The following is an 18,751-nucleotide window of genomic DNA, read 5'->3' as shown; positions in this document are numbered from 1 at the left end:
ATGGGGTTTGCCATAGGATCCCCACCATGGGGACAAGGTGAAAGAGTCCTCTGTGACCAGGGTGCCGTTTAGGTGGGGTCCCCTCATGGGGACATGGCAAGGGGAGTCTCTGTGACACAGATGGGATTTGAGGGACAATGATGGAGTTTGAGGTGGGTTCTCACCTTGGGATCCAGGTGAAGGGGTCCTCTGAGACCGGGATGGGGTTTGAAGGGCGACAATGGAGTTCAAGGTGGGATCTCCCCCATGGGGACAAGGCAAGGGGCTCCTCTGTGAATGTGATGGGGTAGGAGGTGAAGGTCCCCCATGGGGGCAAAGCAACCACATCCTCTGTGCCCAGGATGAGGTCTGAGAGGGGATGATGGGGTTTGAGGTGGGGTGCCCACCAGCAGGGACAAGGCAATTGGGTTCTCTGTGACCAGGATGGGGTCTGAGGTGGGGTCCCCCGCTTTGGGGACAAGTCAAAGTGGTCTCCTATGACCAGGATGGAGTATTAGGTGGAGTCCCGCCTTGAGGGACAAGTGAAAGCTTACTCCTATGACCAGGATAGGGTCTGAGGTGGGGTCCTTCCTTTGGGGACAAGTCAAAGCTGTCCCCTATGATGAGGATGGGGTATTAGGTGGCTTCCCCACTTTGGGGACAAGGTGAGGATGTCCTTTGTGTCCAGGATAGGGCTCAAGGTGGGACGATGGGGTATGAGGTAGGGTCTTGCCCATGGGGACAAGGTGGGGATGTCCCCTGTGCCCAGCATGGGGTTTTAGGGGAGACGAGGGAGCACAAGGCAGGATCTCCCCCATGGGGATGAGGATGTCCCCCATGCCCGGCACGGCTCCCCGAGGCTGGAGGTGACATTGGCAGAGGCTCTCTGTCCCCGGGGCAAGACCAGCCCTGCAATTTGCATTCCTGGCCATGCTGACACCGAAGGTGGCCCCATGGCTGGGCCACGTGGGGTGCGGGAGGCGGCCCCGCGCGGGCGGAAGCGAGCACTTCGCTGGACGAGAGCAACCACCGGACACCGACTGAGAGACAGTGCAGTCACCCATAAAGTAGAAAGCACTACTAAACAGCACTGCAGGGTGTAGTGTTTCCTACTTTATGGATGAGTGTACTGTGGGCTACGGAGAAGAGAGCACCGCCGCGACCCACGTGCCCATCACGAGTTGCGCGCGGTCCGAGAGCAGAGGACGGGCTGTGCCTGGCTCACGGGAGGGTGCCCGCGCTCGGCCGCCCGCCCCATGGGCACCGTCACCCTCCCTGGGCTGCGGATGCTCTACTTGTCCTCGCTGTCCCTCTGGCACCTGGGGACCGGCCACGTGGGGAACAGGGGCAGCATGGCCCGGTGCCCCACATGCGCAGCGGAGGGGTCTGTTGGGTCAGAGCGAGCACCATGCTGGGAGGCCAGGTAGGTAGCAAGGCCTCCAGTTCCCATTTCTTTCTTCTCCCACCTTCATTTTCCATGTGGTGAAGCCCTGGGAAGAGCTGGGTGGTGGTGGCCATGTGCAGTGGGGAGAGGCATGGGAGGCGGACAGGGGCTCCCGGATGGCTTTGTGCTGCCGAATGATTGCTGGGTGCAGCGGGGCGAGGGGCTGCTAAATAAAACTCTTTCGACATTGACTTGTGGACTTGTTTATTCTATTCTTGGGAAATGCAAAACCGGGAAAGAGACACTTGCAGTGTCCACGGCCACGGGCAGCGGGGTTGTCCCACAGAGGGAGGCACCGCGAGCTCACACGCTGCTGGAGACCATGTTCAAAGCCCTGGGGGAGCCTTGGTGGGACCATGGGTGGGGGTGGTGGAAATAGCTCAAGAGGAGCTGGCAAATCTCAGCCCATCGACACGGGGCTCTGGCCTTCAGTCCCCCAAGGCTCACCGGCAAAGCTGCCGTGTCCTGCGGCAGCCCCGGCCGTGGTCACAAGGCCACGCGGAGTGAAGAGACCCTCCTATGGTCCCTGTCTCCCTCCAGCCACACACCCCTGGCCCATCCTTCCTGGGGGGGGTCTAAAACCAACCCGGCTTCCAGGGATGCGGGAGGAGGGTCCCTGTTCCTCAAACATCAGCTCCCGAACCCCCCCAGGCATCTTCACCCTTGGCTTTGACTCCCCATCTCCTGCCCATGGGAGAGGGCATCTAAAAATAGTAGGGAAAAAAGTATTAAAATTACACCTTTTTTTCCTTTTTTGAGCCCAAATGCTAACGGAAAGTTTCCACATTTTGTAAAACTTCTTGTGCTGGTTTTGGGAGAGTTTGTGGGTGTTTTTGTTGAGTTTGGGGTATTTTTCTTTCACTTTGACCCCTCCCTGGGGTGGCCAGAAAGGATCGGGGTATTTTGCTTCTCTTTGCTGTCCCGGCTTTCCCACGTTCCCTGGCTTTGTGACTGCTTGAAGGGGATGTGGAAGGAAAAAAAAAATCAAATCAAAACTGTCGTCATGGTCACAAGGAGGCAAGTTTTTAAACAGTAAAAACGAAAAAGGGCTAAAAAAACCCCCACAAGCAGCCAGTGCAGACCGCCCTGAACAGCTTTTGTTTTGCTGCGCGCTGGAAAGGAAAAGCAAGTCCAAGTTTTTAACATGCAAAAGTTTTGAAAGTTTACCTCAGAATAATGAATATTCAAGTATTAGGAAGGATAAATACTGAATGTTTTTGATCGAGGACTATTGTGGTTGTAAATATTACAGCCACTCAGCGTTCACTGCCGGGAGAGACATTTGGAAACATGTTTCTTGCTGAGAGCGGCAAAACAGAAACTGCTACTTTTCTTTTTTTTAAAAGAAAACAAACCTCAATTTTTTAGTGCCCTCCCTCCGTACTGAATGCATTTTGGCAGGTTCCCCCAAGGAAACGTGTCCTCTCCCTACTGGGGTGAGCTCCTGGTCTCTGAAGGACCTCGGCTCGTTTATCCTTGCCCCTGTTTGATGCCGCAGAGGCGGGCAGGCTGCGCGGTCCCCGGTCCCTGCTGCTTTGCAGACCCAGAAATGCCCGGAGCGGCAGGGGCTGGGGCTGAGACCCCTCTGGGTGCTGCGGAGGGCGCAGATGCCTGTCCCAGCGCTGTCGGGGCGGCTTTGGGGAGCGCTACAGGCACCAACAGCCGCCCGGCCAGGCTCTGCCGGCAGCCGGGGTAAGAGCCAGCCTCTCCCACATCAGTCCCGGTGCACGTAATGGTGTTTCCATGCCGCGCTGTGACGGGCCACCACGTCTGGGGCTGCACTGTGACCCCTGGCAGGACCAGCCCATCACATCCCCTTTTTTTGCTAGGTTATTTTTAACTGGGGTTCAGTCCCCGCGCTGCTCCACGGCACGGTCCTGCCAGTGGCCGTGTGCCGCTGGGGGTGGCAGGATCAGGGGGAAGAGCGAGCATGGGCGACATGGCCACTCGCATCTCCTCCTTGGAGCTGCGCCAGGACATGTCAGAGCAACCCCCTGGCCACAGGCTGGGTGCACAGAGGTGGGAAGCCGGAGCTGAAGGACTCCGCTGGGAGAGCAGGCGCCCACTCGTGTCACTGCACGTTCCTGCAGTCACCAGCGTGAGCTCATGCACAGAGGCAGGAGGGGCCGTCTCGCTGGGGCCAGCCCCAGGGGTCTGCTGGAAAGAAGGTGGAAATGGGTTGGCACCCACCGCTCACCTCAGTCTGGAGGTGCCCGTGAGTCCTGATACATGTCACCATCCCCGCACCCATGCGCAGGTCCCCCAGGGCTGGCACGGCCCCAAGTGCTCATCCTCATGCTTCCTTCCCTAGCTAAGACCGCAGTGGAGCTCCCATGAACCCTGCCTGGTCCCTGCCAAATGCCAGCTCCCCAGAGGAGCTCGACAGGATCCGGCAGGCACTAATTGGTCTTAATTGCCCTGAGCAGCCTCCCCTGGGGCCCCACCCCGTGGACCTGCTGCCCCTGGGCCAGGAGCACTGTTTAAGCTCAGCCCTGGGTCTTCAGTCCTTGTTTGAGCTTTGATGTAGGTAAACTTCTGTTTGGTCTTGTCTCCCAGATGGCCCCTGGATCTATAGTGTAAGAAGCTTGTCTCCAGACATGTCTCCTGGATGGACCCTAGATCCATGTTGCAGGTAGCTTGTCTCTGGCCCTGCACCCCGAATGGACCCCACACCTATGCTGTAGCCTTGTCTGTAGTCCTGGCTCTGTCTCCTCTTGCTCCTGGCTGGGGTCCCTGGTCCTGGTTCATCTTATCTTGCCTGGGGCTGCCAAGGGACCCTGTTACTGGTGTCCTGTTCAAAAGCTGTGGGATGGCTCCCCGGTTTTTGAGGACCCTGCGTGTGCTGGGGTCACACTTGGCTTCTCGTTTGTTTCCCACTGTGGAGCAGCCTAATCCTTGCTGCTCCCTGACAGAAGAGGGCAGGAGGCCCTGGGGGACCACGCGCTGTACCCCAGTCCCTGCACCACCAGACGCAGGCCTGGCTCCTTGGAGGCTTTTGGAGAGCAGTGGGTGCTGCTGGAGGGCTCTTCTGGGATCCTTTTTCATCTCCCCAAATTTGAGCTGTTGATCTCGAGCTCTCCCATATCACCCATTTTTCATCGGTTGCTGTATTAATCACCTCTTTTCCCTGAGCCTGTGGTTTCCCCTGACCCGGGAGAGCTTCGAGGATCTTTCTGGGAAGTCCTTTGGCCCATCTCATCTACAGGGAGCACAGCCCCACAGCAGATCCCTGGGTAACTTGGAGGACCCATCCCCATAGCTCTCATGAAGACTTCATTGACTTGCAGCTCAGGGAGCTCCTGAGCCACTGAGTCTTTGTTTAATAGGCCAGATGAATTTCTCTCCTCTCCTTTCTAAGAATGGTCTGTAGCCATGACTTACCCAGCCAACTAAATAGCTGTAGGCTGGCCAAGGCATGAACAATCAACTCCAGCTTCCCAAGCTCAGGGCCCCAGGAGACATCCTCTCCCCAGGGTTGGTGGGGGGGGATGTGTGGACATCCCATCCAGGGCCTTCCCCTCGCCTAACTGGGGCCTTCAGTGAAGGCTGTGGGAGACCCAAAACTGAGCCTGGGTTGGCCCAGGGGGTTGTCCCTGGCCCCTCTTTCTTCAGGGCAGCAGGTCCTGGGAGTGCCATGGAGCCATGTGGGTCTGGCACTGGTGAGTGGGAGAACCAGAATGCTGCCCGGGGGCCGTGGTGGCAGCACGTCCCAGATGAGATGAGCAGAGACTGAGCAGCACATGGCAGTGGAAGTGTAAAACAAGACGTGTCAGAGCAGGGCTTCCAAGGAGGCTGCGCAGTGAGCAGCGTGCGTGCCACTCGCAACCATGCGATCTTATCAGTGGTGCATTTCCCTTCCCACTGCTGGCTCTCGCCTCCTGCTAATTAAACCAGCTTGTTCCGTCTTGTCAACGGGCTGTGCAGTGCCTGGGCCTTGTTCCACGCTTGTGCAGCACCCGGAGATCCTGCCTGGTGCCTCCCCCGGGGGGAAACAGTCACGGGCAGGGACCGGGGGGGATCCCAGCAGTGGGAGGGTGGTGGGACTCATCCTGAGCTGTTCCTGGAGGGGAAGTGGTCACTTAAGCTGGTGTTTTGAAGGTACACAAGTACCAGAAAACGCAAGAAGGTGGGATCAGTTGTCTGGAATCTTCCCTCTGGTCTGTTGGCTGCATTTGCTGCTCATCACCAGTTTGGTGCTTCCCCCCACCATGCACATGCACTCCTTAAAAACGGATGGCTCAGAGATCTGGGATACGGGTGGGAAGGCAGGCTCCTGCATGCTGCAAGATGTGAGACTGTTAGACCTGTTGGTAACTCCCCACAGCGCAGGACTCCATCTAAGTGGGTCATCTACACCCTTTGCAGTCAGCAGTGAGAAATAACTGTCGTAGTGGTGATTTGCCTGTGCTGTCTCTGCTCAGGCAGAGATGACGCATGGCCGATGGCATCCACTTCAAGAGCTGACACATCTGCACAGTACACATCTGGATGTGCTGATGAAGCTCTCAAAGGAGGTGTTCACAAAGTGGTGTCTGAAAGGGGCACCAAAGACCCCCTGCACAGTACCTCCCCTGGAGCACGAGGCCCAGAGCAGGCTCTCCTGGTGCAGGAGCCATGACCACAAAGGGAGCAACACGCTGTGAAATGCCAGTGCTGTCCCCACCCCGCAGCGGGGAGGCACCAGTGGTGGGACTGGGAGTTGTTGCCACACACAGGGACACGGGGAGGCAGGACCTGTCCCCAGCTGCTCAGCAGTAGTATGAGGTCTGTGCCACCCCTCTTGGTTTTGGGGTCATCAAACCTTGCTCTGCAGTGGGTCAAGCTTTGAACAGGTCTGGGGAGCAAGGACAGACATCCCCCAGGGTGGCCGGGTGCCTTTCCCCTGAGCATCGCTAACGCTGTGCAGCTTGATGAACGAGGTGATCTTCATCAAAGACGCAGCAAGGCAGGGAGTAGGCAGAGAGAGACAGAGCACGTGTCTACCTGCTCTGTGCGTGTGTGTGCTCAGAGATGGCAGTGCCCCACTTTGCTATAGCATCATGCTGCTAACTCCTGTCTCCCTGGATCACATCAACGCCCCACACCTCCCTCCCTGCTCACGCCACCCTCTGCCTCTTGCCCACCGCAGCCCCTACCCTGGGCACGCTGCAGGCAGGGCCCAGCCTGTGTTTTTGGCAGGGGGTTGTTTCCAGCACGCCGTGTCGGTGGGGGGCTGCGGATTTGCTCGCCCAGAGGGAAGGTGTGCGAGCATCCCTGGGGCAGAGCCGAGCTGCCCCTTCTTGTGCCCAGCGGTCATCAGAGCGGGAGGGAAGGGGACAAACCCGCTGGCTTTCCCAGGAGCAGACTTGCTCGCCCTGCGCAGGGTGCTGCGGGTCCCCAAAAGCCCCATCCCAGCGGGGTGCGGGGCTCTGAGGGACCCCGACCCCGGAGTGTGGAGGGGTGATGCGATGCGGGGGGCTGTGGGGGGCAGCCCGGCTGCTCCCCCCCCCCCCCCCCCGCTGCCGCATCACCCCCACTGTCTCATCAATAGGCAGCAAACCCCATTCCCGCACCGTTGCCATGGAAACCGGCGGAGCCGCCGCTATTGGCGGCCCGGGGCGCGGCGCGGCCCCCCCGGGGTGCACGGCCCGGCTTAATATTGATGACTCGGCAGCGTCTGCGCCGGGGGCTGCCCGAAGCCACGGTGAGGGGCTGGCAGCTCCCCCGGCCCCTCCGCTACGTCATCCCGGTCCGGGCGGGCGGCGGGCATGGGGCCGGGGGCGGCGGGGGGCTGAGGGCAGCGGGCAGCCGCCTTTGTACGGTGTGTAGGGGGGGGCGGCAGCCGCCCGCCCGCCGAGCCGGCGGATCCAGGCGGGGATGGAGCCTCCCCCGGCGCAGGGATGCTGCTGCTGCTGCTGCTGCTGCTGCTGCTGCCGCCGCCTCCGTCCCCGCCGGGAGGGAGCGCGGCCCGGGCTGCTCCCGGCGCCGCGGCTCTGATGCCTTCGGGTTTTCCGTGCCGGCTCCCGGAGCCACGGGGAGCCCTCGCCGCCAGCGGGTGAGCCCAGCGCCCTGCTCCAGCCATGCAGGAGCCGGAGCGGGGGGTGCCCGGCGCGGACCCGCCGCAGCCGGCAGCGGGGCAGAGCGGTGCCCCGGCAGCGGGCGATGCCGTCCCCACGGCCTCCGCCTGCCCAGACCTGGACACGGGTAAAGGCGTGGGGGGTGACAGTGACAGGGCGAGCTGCCAGCTGTCCCCGGGGCCGGAGGGGGCCGGAGCACCCCAGCCCCAAGAAGAGTCCCCGGGGACCCTCCGTGGCCCCCCTCCGGACCCCCAGTGGGTTCGCTCCACACCGGAGCTCGTTAGGCCGCTGCGAGCGATGGACGGGCTCGGACGCGACTGGACAGACAGACCCCCCCAGGTAAGGCGGCTGCTGGGGTGCATTTGCTGGCAGGCGGTGTGCGATGGTGCGCGTTTTAGGGGGAGAGGCACTGGGGCATCGGGGGGATGTTACCTTGGTACAAGGCCGGCATGGGAAATAGCTGCGCTTGGCTGTGGCTGAGCCACCCACAAAACCTTCCCCGTGGGGCTGGGAGCTGCCAGAGCTGCTGCCACGCACCGGCATGTGAGAGAAGGAGCTGCTGCCTTTGCTGCCCTTCTGCAGGGATTTCCAGCTGCCTCTCCCCTGGCTGGTGCTGGAGCTGGTGCGGGGTCTCACCGGAGCCCTGACGGGGCCAGCGCTGGGCAGAGCCCACCTGGTGCAGACACAGCCCCTGCACCAGCAAAGGCTGAGCCATCCCTGAGGTGTCTCCTCGCTCTGGCGGCATCAATGGCTCTGCAGGTAGTGGCAGGGACATAATTCACCCACTCAGGGTAGCCCGGGAGGGCTTGGGGCACCTGCACTGCAGGGTGAACCTGTCCCTGCAGACAGCACCGGGGCACCTTGAGGCAATGCAATTGCTGGCCCCTTGCAGCATCTCTCTAAAAACAGCCCAAAAGGCTTCCTCGGAGTCTTACCTCCTTGATCCAGGCCACAAAAGTTCATCAGCTCATGCTGCTCAGGACAGCTTGCCCTCCTTTCCCGTGGGTAAAATCAGCCATCTTCCTGGGATCCCCTGGGGTCTGGGTTAGCTCTGCGGTGCTTTTAAAATAGGGGAGAAATCAGCTCTCGGCCTGTTCTTCTTGAGCGCTGGGGAGAAGAGCTGAGCAGAGCTGATCAGGGTTTAGCAGGAGGTTTTTGAGTCAAGCCTGTGCTGTGCTGCTGAGCCTGGCTGGAGAGCAGGCTGGACCGGCCCGCAGGAGAAATGGTGCTGCTGGAAATCCACCGAGGGAAAATGGTTTCACTCAAGCACAGTTTCTTAGGAGTCTTTTTTGAAGGGCTGTTTATCGTGACGCTTAGGGAAAGGCCACATTGAACCATGCAGTCCTTGGTCTGCCTCTGACCACAGCTCCTGGCCGTTCCAGAAGCACCCCAGCCAAAAAATGGGGCAGCAGAATGGGAAGGATTTCTATCCTCTTTCTTTTCTTCTTTCTATTCCTCTTTTCTATCCATCCCGAGAGTCAAATTGGTTGTGCCAAACTTACTGTCTTCTCTCCTTTTGGGAGAGCCGGCCGGCAAGGGAGGGGGTAGGCACTGTGTCTTGGTGGGAGAGCCTGGGTGGGAAGGCTGGGAGTGGCAGGGGGGCAGGTGGCTGGTTCAAAGGGGTGTTTGTGGGTGCTCCAGCAGCCGAACAGCACCCTGTGGGGTGGGGGCCATGCACCCAGCTCTAGCTGGTCCCCGCAGTGGGTCCCCCATGCACCAGCTGTGCACACAGGTGGTGGTGGAGGGGCTGAGGACCCCTCTTGGTGACCGCTGAGCACCTGCCATCCAGTTTCCCTTGGTCTTTAGGCTGCTTTGAGTGTTTCCCCGTGATCCTGGAGGCTCTTGGCTTGGTGGGTGACTAATATTTCGCTTCCCACTCCCATGGGGTTGTGGCAGCACCATGGTATTATCATCATAGTAGCAGTGCACAGGGGCAGTACCATGGTGGTACTTGATGGTACTGATGGTGCTGTGATGGTATCAAAGCAATGGTACTGTGGTACCTGGTGGTACTCTGCTGTATTGTGGTGGCGTCACAGTAGTACTGTGATGTTACTGTGGTGGTACCGGTGGTACCGTGGCAGTACCATCCTTAACATTGATGGTGATCCCCAGGAAGGTTAACTTGTCTTTTCCTGGAAAAAAAAAAAAAAAAAATCCAGCATTTCCTCCCGAAGTCAAGTGGCTTTAGTGATGTGAAAGGCTTCCAGTTCAGACCCAGGAGGGAGCTCAGCGCTGCTGTCCCCGGCAGAGCAAGTGCTGGTGCTGCTGGGCTGTGGAAACCACATCCTAAACCTCACTTCCTAGGGAGCAAGGTGCTGTGTTACAGCTGGGGACAAGGGGATGCTTACATAGCTCCCCTCCAAAAGCATGGCTCTTCCTGGCCGGGCTGGGACTATGGATGCCATGTGTCCTGCTGGCTGGAGCTGGGCTTCCTTCAGGACATTTGTCCTTGGGATGTCAGAGCTGCATTATGCAAACAGGACAGCTGCCTCCAGGGAGTAATCTCCTAGCGTTGGGAAGAGCCTCCTGGGGGCTCATCGCTGACAGAGTTGATTAAAGATGTTGATTTTATGATGAAGCTCTTGACGTGTGTCCCAGCCTCTGCCACTATTGCTCTGCCGTTCCCTCAGGGACAGTCTATGGGCAGATGTTAAGACTATCCATAGGTCAAGTTAATCTCAGCTTTCTTGCTCAGGTCCCTCCTGAGTGCTGAGGCTGGAGAGCTATTGCCCTTCTCCCATTTGGGAGCTGGCAAGGAATCTCTGGAATTAGGGAGGTGGGTTGGGGGACACACCTGGAGCCTCCTGTCCAGCCCCTGCCCTGAGCAGGGCTGGCTCCAGAGCTGGAAGAGGTTGCTCAGCACCTGTCTGGGCGAGTGTTGAGTATCTCCAAGGGCTGGCATCTCACCGCCTCTCTAACCCTGTCCCGAAGCTGCAGCACTCTCGTGGAGAAGAACGTTCTCTATAGGTCTGGTGGGAATTTCCCTTGTTGCGACTCATGCCCATGTCTTCCCATCTGTTTGCTGTGTGTCTTTGCATCCTGCAATGCACTGCAGGGTTTCCTAGCTCCTCTGCAGAGTAATGGCACACACGTGCATCCCACCATGTTACTAATGCTACTTGGGGGCTTGCTTTCACAAATGTATTCTTGGTCCCGGGCCTTTGAAATCGCTCTGGTCTTGCTTTCCAAAACTTCTGTGTGGACACAGGAGGTAAGAAATTACTTTCCTGCTGACAATCTCCAGGCACTGCAGGTGTAGGATCCCAATCAGAATAATGAATATCAGAGAAGGAGAAAAACGTTGTCTGTGTAGGAATAATGGGGTTAGAGTGGCACAGATACAATCTGGCTGCAAATTGGAAAGTTCCCATAATGCTGCCAGATGGATTTTAGAGCACGTCCCACAAGAGCTCAGTTGTCTGCATCTCTTATGGGATGCTGCTCCAGTGGGATCTGCTTTGGACCTGGGAACTCAGGATGGTTTGGGAGCGGGTTGCTGAAGTGAAGGCTCTCTCCTGGTGCCCTAAATTGGAGGAGGGGAGAGCAAGGCCATTCACTTTCTGCATATTCCCTGCATCCTTCCCTTTCAGGATTACTCGTCCCCCCCAACCTCCCCAGCTGCACTTACAGAAGGGATGAGCTCAGAAGCTGACCACGTCCCTGTTGTGGCATCCCATGAACCGCATAAGCAAGGAGCACAGCTAGGATGCTCGGAGTTGGCTATTGTGACTACTTCTCAATCTCGAGAGGTTGCTTTGGATCTGAGTTTCTTAAAAGCCAAGCTTCAGCTTCCCTTGAGGTCATATGGAGCTGAGAATATTCAATAAATCTGTAAAACCCAACTGAAAATGCTTAAACCAAGGAGCTCCCCAGTCAGTAGGAATTTAAATATCCACAAAAGAATCTGTTGCTCCCAGTGGGGCTTAATAACACAAAGCACAGGTACAGTAAGAATTATAAAATGCTGGTAAAGATCCTCCATGTCAAGTCTTCAGGCCAAGCTGCATTTAACAATAAGCTCAGTGCCTTTTGCAGGAATTCGTGGCATTTCAAGAGCTTCAAATTTTCCATTGGCAAAGATGCAAAACTATTCATCTAATGTCTGAGGGTGCGTAGAGCTGTACCCTTGACTAGAAAGGGTAGGTCAGCAGAATAAAAGATGGCAGTAGGGCGAGAAGGTCTTCCTGGGCAATTAAGCCAGCTCTTGATGTTACAGACACCATTTCCTGCAATCCCAATTAGAGAAAGATCGTACTCCATCTTGCTCAAAATCTGAGTAAATTAATTTTTTCTTGTCTTGGCAATGCTTAGCCTCATGCAAATGACTTAGTGCTGTTTTCTGCAAGCACTATGAATGTATGGCCAACCTCAGATAGCTGCCTGCCATGAAGAGCCAGCACAACTTTATTTGCAGGAATGAATGGAAGAAAAGGCAAAGCGAGACTATATGAAGTGGAAGGTAATTCTCATTTTAACTATCTTTCTAAGCAAGCTCATACTCTCTGGACAAAGACATGTCCAAATGGCTCGGCCACGTCACTTGTGTGGAACATGGAGGACGAGGGACACCAGCCATTGCCTCCTCACTGTGTCCTTGGCTCCTCTGGACTGGTGATGACAAACTGGTTTTGGGACAGGGCTGTCACACCATGTTGGTGTTGGCCATTACTGCACTGTGATCTTTCGCCTCAGCGTCTTTCTCATTTCACCCTCTGTAAATTTTTGGTGAGGGAACTCGCCAGTGTCTTTGCTTCCTTGTTTTGGGTGTCCTGTGGCTGTAGTCTTCCTTCCTGCTGGAATAACATGAAGAGAAACGGCATGTGCAATGCTGGCAGCCTTGTTGCCCTCCTGCTGTGAGTGCAGGCTTTCTGCTTCCCAGCCATCTGCTTAGCAGTTCTGGGAAAATACCCTTCTGGGCATCAGTTTGTAAGTCTTCTGCTGCTCTTGCCGTTCACATTTCCATATTGACCACTGAACAGCACCTCTGGCTCTTGTGAGTGGCGCAAGGGGATGATTTTTCCCTCCATCTCTTAGCTACTTGTTAAAGCCGTTGGAGATTTGGGGCTTCTCAGTCCAGGACAAAATCCTATAATTGCCCCAAATGAGTTCTTGCTTTACTGAGAGGGGCAAGGAACACCGTTCCCGACATGCCAGAGCCTGGGCAACTAGAACAGGTTTTTGGCTGATGTGGCCCAAGCAGAAAATGTGCTCCTGGGAAACTGCAAGTAATTTGGAAAACAGGAACAGGTGGGGGAGAACTGTGGAGCAGATACCTGGGCAAAAACCGAGCTGTGCGTACAAAATCTGTCACTCTAGCTCCTCTTCCAAGGTGGAAGAGCACATCTGCCTCTTCCGAGCTGAACATGGTAGGTAATCCAGCCTCTCCACTCAATAAAAGCAAACTTGTGAGACCACGAATACTGTTGCTGAGGCTCTGAGGTGGGAAGGAGACCTGGTATTAACTTTTCAAGCTATGATCCTGTTAGAGGGCAGTGGCACTTCTGTATGGGTAGGGGATTTACTGAACTGCAGCTCAGTGGCTTTCCAGGGTGAAGCCCTGACACAGCCTGGGGCCACGCGCTGTGCACAGGCGCTTTGTTCCCACGTGCATTCGTCAGTACCAAAGTCTCACGCCTTTCTAGGGAGTGTTTCTTTGGATTAGCGTTTCTGTTACAAGACAGATGAGATATCGGAGAACAATCGTCGCCACTCCAGCCATCAAAATACCAAACCTGGAAAGAGCTAAATTTTATCATTCTTCCCCAGGTTTTGTTTTTTTTTTTTTTAATGCTTACAAAATAGAATTATCTGACACGTGGCATCCAAACAGAGTCCAGATGCTCCACAAAGACCTTGGGGTTGTCTGGGCCTGAGCCTGCAGTGCTGGGAGCTGCAGGCTGACCTTTGCTCAGAGCTAAACAACAAAAAGCCCAAAAAATTTCTATAGGAAGCCAATACCCATGTTTTAGCTCAAATGATTGGCAATGTGCATGAGTATGCAAGAAGCAGAGGTTGCGAAGTCTTTCTGTGTTTGCACTGAAGATGTTAACACATTTACTTCCCACTTCTTCTACGTTTTGCTTTTTTCTAGTGGAAATACTGTTGCTTGAGCCTACTTCTCTGCAGATTCAATGACTTGCTCAGCAGCACCCAGAAAAACCTGCAATAGGGGAAAAAGGTAGCTTGGCTGTCTTGGCTCCTGATCGAGCACCTGAATTTTAGGACCAAACTAGGTTTTATGGTATATAGCCTGGCTTTCATAGATTTCTAAGCTGTGCAATGAAACAGAGATGCCGTTAGCGTCCCCTGACTGTGGTGGGGAAGGAGCACAGTCCTGCTTTACCAGAGTGGGGGTAGGCCAAATCTTTCCAAAAGCTGATAAGAGACAAGGGAGAAGCTCGTACATCAGTGTCAAAATGGTAGTTGGTAGAACAGGCTTTGTAGGTGTTTCTCATCCTATGAAATGCAGACATCTTTCTCGCAAGGTGTATAGGTGGGAAAAGACCCTACAAGGGACCCAGGGGTGCCCAGGGGTCACAGAGTGACCCAAGGGCAGGAAGGTGATGTTGTTGTCGTACTTGAGGAGCTTGCTTTGCACAACCCCGTGCTGCAGGTTATCGGGTAACCAAGATGGATCATATCGCGGCGATCATCAGCTGCAGTTTCTGGCTACACACATCCTGGGTTTGCAAAATGATTTGTCTTTAACGTGGAGAGAGGTTGGATCACAGCTGGGGAAAGCCTGTCCGGGGCTGCACACGCCTTGTCATGCTTCTGCTTTAGGCAGGTAATGGCCAGCTGGAAGGAGTATGGGTTACAGGTCTCTGTACCGCACTGGAGAGCAGGGCGAGGAGCAAATTGAGGACTGCTGATACCAGCAGTTGTTCAGCCAGATGAGAACCTGCACCCTGAGCAGGACCTTTCCCCTGCGAGAGTCCCCACTGGGTCCATCCCTGGGAGGACTGCTTGCTGTGGGTCTCTGTGCTGGGCTCTGCGGCACGGGGACGGGCTGGCCTTGGGGTAAAGGAAGGGGTTTCTCCAAATCCTCTGTCCCTCTCAACTGACTGCCCTGTTTCACGTCTGATTGTGAAAGATGAAGAAACGCGTGTGCAGTACGTCAGGAGCGGTTCAGATCTGCCTTTCCAGCAGCTGTGCCATATTTCGGTGTCATTTTCTCTCCTCTGCTTGCAAAACCTCTTGTATTTTGAATTTGCTCTTAAAGGTGAGAAATCGTGCTGCATTGCACGCTGGACCCGGCTGCAGCCTTGGATTTTGGAGCGCTGACGCTCTGCCTCTGCCCTGAGAGTTTATTTTCCACTCACATTCCTCCTTGTCTCAGTTTTGCAGGAACATTAATTTCTCCCTGGTTGGGGAGACTGGAGAAGCTGAGCTCATCAAAGGACAGCCGAGCCAGGGCGGTCAGGACTACTGAGCTGATTTTTCTCCTCCTGGAGTAGCTGGGTTTGTTTTCCTGGGACCGATGATGGTGCTTTCATAAGAGGCTTTAAAGATAGAGAGGACCCGAATTTGTGAGACTCCAAGTTAGCTGCATATCTCATTTTAAACACACTGTGAGGAGCATATGAAGAGCTGGCAGTGGTCAGAGGGTGTGCAGGAGAGGATGCCTGGGGAAGCGTAAGAAAGAGCAAATATATAGTGAATGTTCCCTTGAATATTCTCTTAATATCTTGCAATTTGTGGCTCCAGCACTTCCCATGCTGGAGGCAGTATCTTTGAAGTTAATAGCCTTGGATGGATTTTTTTCTTCCATGAATTTGTTGCATGGGGTGATAACAATCAGATAAATGAGGAAATCGCATAAATAAGGGCAAGTAGTAGGCTGGAAGAGGGACGGGCAGCGGGAGAAAATGCTGACTCATGGAAACGGGAATTGGCAATGTGCAGGGCAAGGAGCTGGTGGGGAAATGCCATGAAGTCAACGGAAGAACAGAGATGTTTGTGTCTGAAACCAGGAACCCATAGCAAAATGAAGGAAGCAGAACAAGTGCTGTGAGACACAGACTGTCTATCAAGGGAGTGGCAGAATAACCACGACTGCATCCCAGGCATGTCTCTTACTTCTCCCGTAATTAACAAAAATATCCCTTTTACCCCCACCGGGATGATGCTCGCCGTGGCACGAGGCGTGCTCGCTGTGCCGGCAGCGGATGGGTTTTGCTCTCGCTCACTGACCGAACAGGAGGTGATGCTATTTTTGTCTTGCTTTTGACGTGCAGCGAGGGCACTGCAGAAGAGCAGCCTATGGAAAATAACTTTGTTCTGCGAGGGAGCCGATTCCCTTGAAACTGGATGGAAGAGGAGAGAATGGATTGGCAATGACAGGTTTCATTTCCAAGTGGCGAGGATTGAGAAGTTAAGGAAACTAATTACCAAAGTCAGCTGGAACGAACAGCTAAAGGGCTGTGACATGGTGGAGGCTTGGTGACAATGATTTCAAGTGAAGGAGAAGTGGTGGGTTTAATATATCCAAGAGAGCAGGAGAGCTGGTGTAGTTTCACCTAGGAAATAGGTCTGCAAAGTGTCTGCAAAGGGGGGGTTGGTTTTCAGAGGCGGCTTTTGCGAAGCAACCCCGGCAGCTGGACCCATATCTGCTGGAGATGGGGAAGTCACCGCAGGGACATCTTGAAATTATCTATGTTTTATACATCTTGAAATTGTATATGTTTTAAAATCAGTCATGAGAGCGCCTGTTTTCAAAGGCCACCTGAGACCTCCCGCTCGTGGGGCCACCTGGTAAATTCCTCCTCCCCGTCTGGCTCTCCGCAGGGATTTTAAAACAAGGCTGGGCTTAGGCTTTGGCAGATTCCCCGGGGCTGGTGCGGGGGAAGCCCTCCTGGCCGGTCTGTGCCAGGCTGTGCTGCGAGGCACCGGCAGCCCGAGCCGCATTGCAGAGCAGCCGCTGCAGGCAGCGTCTGTCGTCCTCGCTGTGGTTTGATTTACTGTCACCCAAATGGCTTCCTGCAAGTTTTCCGCAGGACTTTAAAGACTGCGCTGGATGCTGGGTGCTCCAGGGGGATTTTTACTGCGTGACCCATTTAGCAGCCTGGCTGGGCACCTCTCCCTGAAAAAGCTGCTGCAGCTTTCCTTTGCTTTTTGAAGTTTTCAGGTGAAAAAGCAGCAGCTTTCTTGCAGCTACCCTCCTGAGGCTTTTCTTTGTTTGCTCATTCTCAATGCATCCTGAAGAAACTGTATTTTGGGCTCTGCCTGCCAAAAGAGGCGACAGATGATGACGATTTCCCTGTAACGGAAGGCTTCAAAGCCGTGTGCCTGCTGCACAGGGGAGCTGCGGTCTGCTCTCCTCCCTCAGCATCCCTGCTGCTCTTCTCCTACCTTGTTTTAGAAAATTTCCCCCATGGCCAAAGAACGTGTCCCTTGGGTTAATTTTTTAGTGGCCAAGGATGCTCCTGATCTGGGGGACGTGACTTCCCGGAGATCCTCCCTGCCGCCCCGTGGTGTCAGCTCTGCCTCAGCTCCTGCCGACTCCAGCTCACTGAAAACCTCCCTGGCCGAGGGACGCTTTTGGATTTCAGCTCCTGCCGGCACTTCTGCTTGTCTTTATCAAGAAGAGTCGCTTCGGGGGCAGCCTTTGTGCCTCTTCTCCCTGACGATTTCCTCAGCTCCCTTCAAAAAGCACTGTCCATGGGGCCACAAGCGTGACCTGCAGCAAGGCTGCACCGCGCAGCGCTGGAACCTTGAGGAACAGCGGAGCGGTTAATAAATTAAAAGCTATTTCATTATAGGAAATGAATGTTTAATGAGCGTGGGATGACGTCTAGACAGTCCTTTGGTTCCAGGCTCTCCGCGGTCTCGGAGGAGGGTTCAGCCGGCGCCGGCTCAGCGCCGGGGGGAAGGTTTGGCAAAGCTTTCCTGGGCAGTGAGGTCCCTGCATGGGACAGATGTCCTGGCACGGCAAGGATCTCCTGCCTCCACGTCTTCTCGCTGCAGATGCCCCTTGTGCCTCTCTGGGCAAAGCCCCAAGGAGCTGCGGCTGCAGTAGGACGTGCTGGCAGGGGGGAGGCTTGGCTGCGTGCCTGGCCCCAGCCTGGAGCACACAGCCACGCTCTCCTGCTCCATGGCACCTCGCCTGGGGGTTCTGCAACACACAGGGAACTGGGAAGGTCTCTGCATGGTCTAGGACATCCCAGCCTTTGCCACGTCATGGGCTCTGGAGCCGTGGCAAGAAACCTGGGCTGAACTGGGGACAGCCTGGTAGGATGAGGGTGAGTGGTTGTGAGTCTTTGCATCCTGCCCCAATGAAGATGTTGTTTTATAGCTACAGAAAAGGGGTTTCAAATACAGAGATTTGGATCTAAGTCCCCAAAAGATCCCCTGCCATGCTGGAAGTGCTAATTGTCCCCTGCAGAAACCTGGTGCTGATGACGTCAGAAGTCCTAGCTGCCTGATGGGGAGAGGCAGGAGCACATCAGCTCCTCCAGAAAAGCTCTCCAGCTCCTATCCCAAGTGCAGAGGTCGCTGGCTGAGTTTGCTTGGCCTGTCTCAGTGCAAGCAAGCACAGACAAGAAGCTCGAGGCCTCTCGGCAGCAGCAAGAAGATGGAAATAATGCATTTTGACTTCATCCCAGGGGCTGCCTGCTTGGCTTTGGGGATGGCGGCAGTGAACCAGCCCAAGGCGCTGCCATGCACAGCATGGGAGATGCTGGTAGGACACCCCCCCCTCCGCCCTGTGCACCCACCCTGCTCTGTCTCCCCATCAGCACCCTCAGCATCCCCTGCATGGGTGCCCAGCCCAAGGAAGTGCTTTGCTGTTCCTGGAGCCGGCGATAGAGAAATATTCTTGGGGGCACCTTGCTGCCCTGTAAAGCAGCAGAGGTGGGACCGATGCCACAGGATCTGGTACTGGGTCTCTGGGCCCAGAGCACTGCACCAGGCAGGGTGCTTGGCTCCCAGGGGAGCTTCTTGGTTCCCCCAGGCCGCTAAGTTTGGGGAGCTCCTTGGTTCCTGGGCCTGCCTTGACCACCCTTGGGAGCAGCCCCGAGCCGTTGGAGAGCGGGAGAGGGCACCCAGGTGCCTGGGGGCTGCTGTGGTGCAATGTCCCTGGGGACTGTGGCAGTAACTGCACCTTTGAGCCTAGGGGAGAGAAAAAAAGTGCATAGAGAAAAATAAATATATTTTTACTTTCCCACAAGTGGAAAGCGGTACAATGTCTTCCCACGGGGCATCTCACTCCAGCTTTCTCAAACCCTGGGATTTTTGCAGGGTGGACACCTGCAAACCACTCTGCCCAAGG

The 18,751-nt window shown here is 55.6% G+C and overlaps 1 protein-coding gene across 8 annotated transcripts in view; it reads left to right on the top strand.

Moving 5' to 3' along the window:
* Window positions 1–7,308: 7,308 nt before the first annotated feature.
* Window positions 7,309–18,751, top strand: part of TSPOAP1 (TSPO associated protein 1) — a 73,211-nt gene continuing 61,768 nt past the window's right edge. For 5 of the 8 annotated variants that reach the window (XM_076354999.1, XM_076354998.1, XM_076354997.1 and 2 more), the window contains exon 1: window positions 7,310–7,818. In XM_076354999.1, coding sequence (XP_076211114.1) covers window positions 7,483–7,818 — 336 coding nt within the window. In that variant the 5' untranslated portion in view covers window positions 7,310–7,482. Of the gene's footprint in view, window positions 7,819–18,751 lie in introns of all 8 variants that reach the window. The other 3 variants (XM_076355003.1, XM_076355001.1, XM_076355002.1) reach the window with 2 other exon arrangements.

The sequence above is a fragment of the Aptenodytes patagonicus genome, chromosome 17 (genome assembly GCF_965638725.1).
Source record: "Aptenodytes patagonicus chromosome 17, bAptPat1.pri.cur, whole genome shotgun sequence".
Classification (NCBI taxonomy): Eukaryota; Metazoa; Chordata; class Aves; order Sphenisciformes; family Spheniscidae; genus Aptenodytes; species Aptenodytes patagonicus.
Note: the sequence above shows the minus strand (reverse complement) of the source record. Positions and strands in the feature narration are given on the sequence as shown.